The following is a 10,525-nucleotide window of genomic DNA, read 5'->3' as shown; positions in this document are numbered from 1 at the left end:
GACATACAATGTGATTTTATGAGAGCGGTCTCTATAGTCTGTGGCTCTTCATTGAGTGGAAAAAAAGTAATCGGATCATGCCCCTAGTGCCATGTTTGCTTTAAATTGCAGAGTTTGAATAGTGATAGTGAGTTTGATGGACATAGTTTATAGAAATGGTCACACAAAAATATATATTTTATTATGTGCAGTATTAGAGCCTGCATTGTTTGGTCCATATTAAGCTAAATTAAACAGTGTTGATAATTTGGTAAGTTTCTCTATTTTGACAATTCTGTTTTTGTCTGTTTATTCTTTACAAATTTCAAAGTACAACAATAAGTATTGTACAATAATAACTCGCTGATCTACTTTGTCAAATAATCTTTCCTGGTATGATACCTTCCATTCAATCTGATGATTCATACAGGTTATGTATGAGGTAATCCATGCAAGCACTGACCCTCAGATGGATGTTTACTGCAAACCTGATACTCCTTGGTCCCACTGAAGCTCATAATGAATGTGCTGGTGTTAAATTTACTATATTTTTGGATATTACATCACACCTTAGGCAACAAAAGGGCAATTATGTGTCTGACATAGGAGGAAACATTTTCTACATAGCAGTTGGTCTTGCAGTGGAGTCATCTGTTGTCATTAAAAATAACTAGTGTTTTGCAGGAGAATACAGCACCGGTGTTGGTAGCAGTTGGTGCAATTGTTTACAGGTAGAGGCTTGGCATGGCCCAATACCTTCCTGGCGCAGTATCTGCTGACAAAAGGGATAGCGATAATCTTAGCTTAGAAGTGTCAAGGCCATCCGAGGAGTCACTGGATGTTATCCTAACACGATTAAAATGATTCACACCTTCTGTTCCAATAGCACAGACAGATGTGTTTTAGCTGTCATTTTAGTTTAAATATCTGTATTTACTTCAGGGTCGCTTAACCCTTGGGGGTCCACGGTCACAGCCCCGTGATTGAATCACAAGACATTTTCAAACATCATGGTGAGAAAATCAGAGAAAAGCCTACATAAAGATAGGCTTTTATGTCAAATATTTGAGTATAGTTTTAATTTATTACAATTTTGATTTTGTATACCTAATATTCAGAACAAATATTCACTTTTAAAATCTTTGAAAAGGTTTGTTAAACATCTTTGTGTTATTTATGCAGTAAATTATATACATTTTTCAAATCGGATTTTATATTTTGTGTGTGTTTTTTGGCCTTTTATGTTGATATAGTTGGTTAAAGTGAAAACATAATAGGCAGATGAGACAGATGAAGTTGTGCTGAAAAAAAAGATACCAAACATGGGTATAGTAAACATTTCTTTATATCGTATATAAAGGCAAAATCAAAAGTACACAAAAATGGCCAAAATAGGCTCAGACCCCTAAGGTTTAAGACCCCACATTCATGAACCCATCATTATGCTTGTCATTTAACTGCTGTCGAGATCTTTTGCTCAGTGCCCTCCCATTGGGCTTTGTCTGATATTATATGTGTCCAAGTTATTCCAAGACAAGGGAAGTGTTTCCATTTATGGTATCAAGATATGTTAGTGGTCTCAAAGTCTCAAATACTGATGAAAATATCAAAGAATCAGGTGCTCATTAAGGACTGGGTTGGAATACATGAAAATCAAAATGGTTTAAAAAAAGACGGTTGTAAAACAATCAATCAGTCATTTCAACTACATGGAGCTGAAGACCATGACACCATGAATCAGCAGTGGTGTTCCCATGGGGGATAAATAACTTTATTTTAGTATCTGAGTGCCGTTACTATTGCTAGCTTTTTTTTTTTTCTTCACATTTTTTGACTAATTACTTTTTGAATAATAATGATTGATTGATTCCTTTTTTCCCTTTGGTTTTTATGTTAATGGTCTGTTACCCTGGGTAACGCATAGTGATATCCATCTGAGAAAATCTAATAAAATCTGGCAAAGAACGCTCTCCTCTGTGCCACTATTCTTCAAATTAGCAGTAATTCACCATAGATCAATGTTTCGTTAGGATATTCCTTCAAGGACAGAATCTGGACCTGCAACTTCGTATATGTACCATTAAAGGTAGGGTAGGAGATCCTGGTAAAATGGTTGGAGCAAGCTACATTTTGAAAATACACAATTCAAAAGTCCAAACCCCTTTCTTCAGACTTCCCTCCAAAGCCACGCCTCCATTGTATTGACTGTACTTGTAGAGGGGGGAGGGACAAATGACAGCTGAATTTGATAGACATATCACCATTCAATCATTTCGATGGGCTGGTTAAAATGATTGGATGATGTTTTTTCAGTCCTGTCCGTTCTAAAGGTGACTAAAATTTTTTATTTTTGTGTTAGTGCATTTAATTGATTGGTTGCAATCGGGATGTGAATGGGATTTTAAGCAATATAGTAAAAAATGCTCAAGGAAAAAACATCTCCTACCCTACCTTTAAGGTTTTTTTTATATAAATGGGTCTGGTTTCTGTTCCATACTGCAGGATATCCTCTCAGTGTAGAAGCTGATCTCACATCCACATCCCAATAGCTGTCCCTGATTCACTGAACATTCACTCCTCTCTCTTCTTTTTCAGTGTAACTTTCTCCAGTGTCTACCATTTTCCAGAGACATTAGTAATATCAGTCACATAATTTCACAGGAAGGTAAATTTTAGCATCTGTAATCACATTCCACAGGCATCCAGCTCGTTTGTTAGCAAACTTAGAGCCAGAAGCGTACATCTTCAGTTCCTAATCAGAGCAGAGATTTTCTGTTTGGGGATTCCCCCACTGTCAAAACATGCATGCTGGGTTAATTCTCCTCCTGCGCCCTTCAAAGTACTGGTTTGGATGTGGAGTCGGTCCCCGGGTGCCCCTCAGTGTCAGTCCAGTGCTTATAATGTCCTTGCATGGATCATATACAGAGAGTGAATTTCCCTACTGAGGCAATGAAGGTGAATATTAATGCTAAATAGCTGAGCAGCCATCATAAAAGTGTGGGTCTCATGATGTGCTAATGCTAATGCTAGATGCAGTGTATGTATTAGGATGGGTAAAATACAGAGAGCAAATTTGCCTACAGGGATAATAAAGTGAGTTAACCTTTTTAACCTCTAATATAAAGGCAGATACATCTTTACTTCCTCAATCACTGTTTGATCTTTTTATTGCACTTGATAATAGGCAATAAAGCTGACCACATTTAGTAGCGTCATGTTATGAGTAACTTATCATTAGGCAGAAGGCTGTGATTCTACTCTGTGGTTTACTGTCTAAAAGCCTTTTTTTTTTTTTTTTGCCCGCAGTGACTAACAATTGCGGTTAGAAGTAATACCATGGTGTCATCACTGCAGAAAACTTCACTCATGGAAGATCAGCACAAAAAAAGATCTTAAGAGCATGCAACTTTTTGGGACTTGACCCATATTTAAGTAGCACACAGAATAAAAAGTGCAATGATGCTAAGCAAGAATTTAGATCAAAGAATTTTCTGATAATGTCACAATATATTTTGGTATTTTGGTCAGGAAGACAGAATATAAAGATATTTTAATAATGGGTTTTTGTTGTTTTAAGTAAGCAGGTGTGAGAAGGTTGTAGAATGTATCTTTACAAATTTATGAACTAAAACTGGTGCAGTAGTACTTCCAGTATATGACCCTCCACAAGTGAATATTGGATATACATATATTAGCTGAAATATGATTTGATGATTCAAGAACAGTTCTGATATTGGATGCACAAGGTATATATTTTACATAGATTTCACACCTTTTCATCAGTGCGTGAAAACAGTGCTAAGACCAGTATGTTGCCCAACACGTGTACAAAACGGCTGAGATATGATGATTTTATGATTCAAGGACAGAAAAAAATCATCATGTTTTGGTATTAGATGCACAAGGACTGTATTTTACATAACAGACTTCAGTGTTGGGTGGTTTTCCCCTCACAAATATGCCACAAAAGGGAGAAAAGTCAACTGAAAACACCAGTTTAAATTTTAGCATTTATTGCTTTCCATGAATACTATGATACAAGCTCAAGCATTCAACCTCCAGCAATTATCAGTTTTACAAAGGCAGTGGACATGTATAACAATTCTACAAAAACTCATTTACAGAGACATACTGTAAAAATCTATCAAAATGACATAAACTGTAAAAGTACCTTGCGTTCTACTGACAGACGCAGATGCAGAAATGGCTTTCCTTAAGCCAAAACAATACCTTATCTACCCAAAAAACATTTCTACTGGCAGCTTTGTGTTGTTACATTGGCTTCATACAGTTACAAAATAAAACTGTGACATTTTACATATCCTTCCAGGGGTCAGTACTAAGAAGTGCAAGATAATGTTAGTAAGAAATACATTTAATGGCATGTGCTTCATTGAAAAAACAAAACAAACAAACAATCTATGAAGTGTTGCTTTGGTGTCCCCAATCACCTTCAAGAGAGACACATTCATAAGAGTGTGAAAACAATGATGCTAAGAGGAAAACACAACTCAGGCTGACATTTACTGCAGGAATTACATGCCAAGAAACTAATGATTAATGAAATGACAAAATACGTCAGTTATTAAGGTTAAATTATAACACTAAGATATAAAAAAGAGGAAGAAAATATTAGAAAAGTTTTAGTCAACAGTGGAAAAAACCCAAGTCTCTCTAATCTTCTTTATATCACTTCCATCCAGTTTTCAGACCTGGGTCCAGTTGTTCAGAAGGAATCTGATCAGGTTTCAGTGACTGGATTCAGGAAAATCTTATAAAAACGATTGTGGAAATGCGCTCAATCATATGATCCAGTCTATTTTTTTTTAATCAAATCTTCACAGACATCCCATTTATATATATGTACATTTCTATTTATATATACTGTATATATATATATATATATATGTATTATTTGTGGGTCAAATAGAGTCTGACTCTATAAATTAAACTTTAAATAGAAGGGGATATCTGGATTGTTTAATTGTGCAGTTTTCTGTCTCTTAAATAGAGTGATGACATGGTGCCTATTCTACAAAGTGTAATTTACAGATTTAATATCAGACATTGTGATATGTAGTCCTGGTCTGGATCTGGGCCAGTGTGATCCAATCTAATGCTGCTTTGAGAAACAGGCACAAAAGTGAAATGGATAACCTGATCCAGATCTGACATTATGAACAACTGAGTCCAGGTGACGCTAGTGGCCTTTGAGCATTTGAAACTGAAGGGCACAAAGAGATCCTTCTATGTGGATCTTCAAGCTTCACATCATTCCTGGTCCTGATGTCTAGAAGTCCACAGTGCTACAGAAATATACCTTTGTTGTGGTATCCTACAGTGTAAACAATCAGTTGGGAGGCTGGGCATCTGGTTAGTCATGTTCCCCAGGCTCAATTGCTGTCTCTATGCTGTTTGAATAGTCAGCATCGCCATCTGTTGACAAGTCAGATGAACTGCTAGATGAGGGGGCTGGCTTGTCGCTGGCTGGCCCCTCTCCGTCACTGCTGCTGCTGCTGCTCTCCACATTGTCCTGTTCAAAGCTTGTACTCGACTCTGACAGAGCAGGTTGTTCATGTTGTTCAGGGGTGCTGTCATTATCCTGACTTTGGACAGCCCCAGCTTCAGATGAGTCTCCTTCTCTTTCAGATGTTTCCATGTCGGTGCTGCTAGGCTCTGCGGAGCAAAATTACATTTTTTTGTGTTCAGAATCTAACAGTCTTAACACATTAATCATCTCCCTATCTTTTAAGACATGATACAAATTTTAAATGATAGTTTTTCTCAGCCCAACATGACACTATTTAAAAAAAAAAAAAAAATAGATCTTGTTAAATAATAGCTAATAAAAAGGAAATTTCCTCCAGTTATAAATCTAGAAAGTTGGAATATGCAAATGTTAATTTAAAAAGAGAAACTGGACACAAGATATTTCCTGGTCTTGTATAAGCTCGTTTCCAGTGCAGGAGCAATGATGGCTTCAAACTCACATCACACTTGACAAAATTGCATACTAGATCCAGACATGACTCCAAACACCTTCAGCAGATGAATGTGAAAACATCTTGACAGTGTCAAAATGAACAGTGAAGCTCAAAAATCACAGTGAGTATGTAAAGGTGTATAACAGTGTTTAGTTGTGCACTTATATTTTTGAGAGCCATACCGAGATACATACACCTTTCTGTAATTACCTATGACTTACACCACACAGTGCCAGCTCAACACAACTTGCTTCTTGACACCTATTTTTAATTTTCTTTTTGGCAAACTTCTGTACAGAGCTTGGCACTGTTTAGGCAACACCTCCAGTGAGGTTCTTATGCTGCTTTTCCACTAATGGCATCAACTCAACTCATTTCGACTGCATGGCTTGGCCTGAGCACAAGTGCTGCTTTGAGAAAGGCAAAAATGGGGTGGAATGACACCTGAAAATTTTAAGTTACAATTTCAGATATAAAACATTATAGTAAGCTAGTAAGTATTTGAAGGCAAGAATATAGTTGTTTACACGTTAAATATGGGGTGGATTTATGAAGATAGAGAATTGAAAATTTGCTCCAGTGTTTTCAGAGCACTAGTTTGGCATCCCATGTTGCAACACAACCACACACATCATCAGCAACACCAATCTGTCAACAGCACGATTTTAAGTCAAGCTTAGTATTGCTGTGGCCCACTGCAATAATGTTGAATGTAATACTAGAAAGAGTATCTAACAGTAGTAGTAGTAGTAGTAACAAAAAACTATACCAAGTCAAGACGAGTCAAGCCGGTATGGGCAGTGGAAAAGTGGCTTAAGTGCACTAATAAAACAGCAAAACATGAAAATACTGCGGGGTACTGATCACTATCACTACTACTGCATCATCATTATTCAAAGCCAGACTGAACAACTTTCCCTAACAGCCTATACACACTCCAGACAGGGACACACATGTCGCGTACACTGTTGTCAACATGTAAGGATACATTAGACTACATATTGATGAGTTAACACTTACCATGATCCTCTGAAATAGCAGGTGTCTCACAAGAAGGGCCACAAGTATCTTTAGAGGACTGCGGCGTCTCTGGTAAGGTCTCTGACTCTTTACAGAAAGAGGACTCCTTTTCTTCCTTCTCTGTCTCATCCTCTTCTTCTTCATACTTGAGCCTCTTGACCTCATGTCTATCTGGAGCAGAATCCTCCTCCTCCTCCTCTTCTTCTTCTTCCTCCTGGTGTTTATTCTTTATCCCACTATTTGGTGTAATTTCATCTTCTGATAATGAAGACTCACTGCAACAATGGTGGAAACACAGGAAATCATCATCACATAATTATGTTCAGTAGATTAAATCAAAGTATGATATGTATATGTATTGATGATGGATAACAAGGTAGTTTAAAGATGACCTAGCCTTTGAAAAAAGTAAGTTTGCAAATGACAGCACGACATGTGCACCTTACTTGTTTGGATTACCTGATATGATGCTCCCCCTCCTCCTCTGTGGTTGACTCTGTCCCTTTGCTGACTGTACACTCAGGGAGACCATTGGTTGAAAGTGAAGACGACAATGACAGCTTTGGTCTGTTGAGTGGTTTTGGTGTGCCTGGTCCATTAACATTTCGACTGTGAAAAAAAAAAAAAAAAAAAAATTACCATTTCTCACATTTTACTCTACCTATCAGGGCAATTTCTGACAAGTACGTGGCTCTCACCTGTCTGAATATAGAGAAGAGTTACCAGGAAACATCACTCCATTCATTCTGTTTACACTGGGCGCACCATTTTTCCTTCAAAAGAACCAGAAAGGCACACAACAGCCTACTATTAATTGTGATTTTGTGAAGCGTGTGCCTGTATTAGGAGGGGTGCAGTCAATGCACATTGACAAGAATATTATAGCCAACAAAAGAAGCTCAGCAGCTGTATAATATTAGATGTACTTACTCTGATGTAGGGTACACACAGCTGACCACCATTACATTCTGCAATACAGAGGATTAGTATAAATCAGAAGACATCAAAAGGCATTCTTTTGGTATTAACAGTACATTTTGCGTGAGTGCTCACCTTCTCCAGACCTCTGAGGAACTTCTCTGTTCCTGTATAGTTTCTCTTTGGGTCTGTCAGCAGTTCACAAAGGCGCTGGATGGTGAATGGGATCCTGAAAATGTTATCAATGGATACATTTAGGAATAGTCACATAGAGTGGTTTTATAGAGAGCATCACTACCATCACATTGGCTGCACAAGAGATGAAAACACAATACCAAAAGCTAGCCCAAAGTGCTGGCATCAATAATTAACCATTGCTGTGTTTGGGAGAGTTGTAGCTACCAGGAAGTTTGGGGAAAATGTTACTTAAGTATGGACTACATCATTATCCAGTGTTCAGTTTGACCTAGATCTCATGTTTTTAAATAAATCCACACACAAATATCCACAGGTAAACAATATAAGGTGTCTTAGTTGCTGAGCCATGAGACCACCTTCAATGCACCTTGGCTTGAATTTTAAAGGTCTGAGCTCTACCAGAGGAACAGACACCATTCTTCAAAAACATTCCATAGCTCATCATCTGGCTTGAGATGTTCTGACTGCAGATGGCAGATCATATAATTAATATAATTTTCATACTGATCAAACATTCATTGACCCCCAAGAGACCACTGTCATAAGGTTTTTCCTTCAATTTGTCAGCTGTCTGTATCACTATTAGATCACTTTTATTTTTATCTAGTTTTCTTTTCTTTTTTTTTTTTTTTTTTTTACAATCAACAGAATGCAAATACATATTAAACTAACATTACCAATATTAATTATTTAATGTAGGAAGACAAATGTTGTTGACATAATAGGTTACCACTATTTAGTTTCAGTACCATATTTTTGGCAGTGTGGACATTTGCAATTTACAGAAAGGGTAAATTCCACAGCTTTTCACTTACCCATTATAACCATCCACAATTTTTAGGATCCTCTGTTTCATCTCCTCAAAGGGAACATACTCTACATTAGGATTATGTGGTCCCCTTTGTTCTGGTGTTGAGGCTTGGAAATCGTCCATGATATTTTCCAACTTAAACATGAAGTATGTTTTGAACTGAGTCCATGGGATCCTAAAAGACAGACACATACTCCTTCCTTACATTCACTCACAGAATGATAAGTCCATGAGCACATTTTTATAACAATATGTTTGCAAGTTGCATTCAATATTTTAAGAAAAAAAGGTGATGGCACTATTGCTGTGAGGTATAACAAGGGTTGCACAATTAAATGAACTAAAATCATAACTGCAATATCAGTCTGTGCAGGTATATAACTGCCTAAAGCAAAAAAGGATTTGTGGTCATCAAATTGCATAAATCTGAAAAAAATGAAACCAATATCTGTTGGTCAGTGATAGATTAGATTTAGTGATACTATGTGCAAAAGGTACAGTGTAACATTAAAAATAAAAGTCGTTAAATTTTTTTTTGGTGCTTTGTGTGCTAAATTGTGTGTTTGAGGTGAATGAGTAATTTGCGCATTTTCCTTGATGGTTAAGCAAGAACACTGAAATCACAATTTCAGTATTGCCCATAATAGTTTTTTTTTTGCCCCCAAATTGTGCAGCCCTGGTTATAATGGTTAGTTTATACTTACATCGGCTGCCCTGTCTTGGCAACATGACACAGGAATTGCTCTAGAACAGGACTGGTCTCTCTTCTCCCCTTCTTCTCAAAATCTGAACCAACATACAAAACAGAACAATCAAAATGGTGTTTGAATGAAACATCCTTAAACTACAATTCCTGCCTCATCAACCTATGTTGATGACTGAATTACATGAAACTAAACATTTAAGTCATAAGATTACAAGTGAATAAAGTGCAACACAAATTAGACCCTTAAGTGCCCAAAAGCAGTAAAATGCAGTTTTGTTTTAACAACATCTGACTAAACATTAGTGGTAAGATTTGACACATAAAAACAGTTGCAACATGCAAAAAAATAACTTAAACATCGCAGTAAAAACATGACCAAATACCAATTTCAATGTACAAAACACAAAAGTTCTTCTAAAAGTTACTAGCATGTTTATGACGTTATCCGACTAGCTGTTTACATAACAACTGAGCAGCAACAAGGGAATATATGAGTGTAACGTAAAAAGCAGAAAAACAGCAACGTAAATAAAGTAGGCCAGACATAAAGTGACATTAGTGTTAAACCTTAGTGTCTCTTCTAAAACGCTATTCGTTGTTGGTAAGCTAAGTTACGGCAACGTAGTTAGCAGACGCTGCAGATTTGGCAACGGGTACCAAAATAAATACAAAAAAATCCCTCGTAAATAACGCGTCGTTTATTTGGATAAGTGTAAAAATTGCCTTGAAAAGCTTCCAATAACGCGTCGATGTCCATATCTGTGTCCAGACATAGGCAGGAAATACTTGCTAGTGTTAGCAGTAGCAGGTAGCAACTCAACAAAGCTGGTGGTTGTGACAACTGCGCATGCGCGAGATTACGTATCGACAATCGCGGAAGATGTGTTTCAGTTAACGTCGATAAAGCAG

General features: G+C 37.0%; 1 protein-coding gene across 1 annotated transcript; it reads right to left on the bottom strand.

Moving 5' to 3' along the window:
* Window positions 1-3,972: 3,972 nt before the first annotated feature.
* Window positions 3,973-10,477, bottom strand: LOC115423180 (serine/threonine-protein phosphatase 4 regulatory subunit 2-A-like). The gene is made up of 9 exons (XM_030139924.1): window positions 10,340-10,477; window positions 9,615-9,696; window positions 8,915-9,085; window positions 8,037-8,130; window positions 7,914-7,951; window positions 7,682-7,756; window positions 7,443-7,592; window positions 6,984-7,258; window positions 3,973-5,655 (listed from the first exon to the last, which is right to left on the bottom strand). The coding sequence occupies exons 1-9, from the start codon at window positions 10,371-10,373 to the stop codon at window positions 5,354-5,356; spliced, it is 1,221 nt and encodes a 406-aa protein (XP_029995784.1). The 5' UTR covers window positions 10,374-10,477; the 3' UTR covers window positions 3,973-5,353.
* Window positions 10,478-10,525: the final 48 nt, after the last annotated feature.

The sequence above is a fragment of the Sphaeramia orbicularis genome, chromosome 7 (assembly GCF_902148855.1).
Source record: "Sphaeramia orbicularis chromosome 7, fSphaOr1.1, whole genome shotgun sequence".
NCBI lineage: Eukaryota > Metazoa > Chordata > Actinopteri > Kurtiformes > Apogonidae > Sphaeramia > Sphaeramia orbicularis.
This window is presented reverse-complemented; position numbering and strand designations above follow the sequence as displayed.

What these genes read in the sequence shown, in the direction of transcription:
- LOC115423180 (XM_030139924.1), bottom strand. Translation starts at nt 10,373, where the DNA reads ATGGACATCGACGCGTTATTGGAAGCTTTTCAAG. An exon ending in ATTGTGGATGGTTATAATGG is followed by an intron (nt 8,131 to 8,914) that starts GTAAGTGAAAAG and finishes TAACATTTTCAG; the next exon opens with GATCCCATTCACCATCCAGC. An exon ending in TGCTATTTCAGAGGATCATG is followed by an intron (nt 5,656 to 6,983) that starts GTAAGTGTTAAC and finishes TTTGCTCCGCAG; the next exon opens with AGCCTAGCAGCACCGACATG.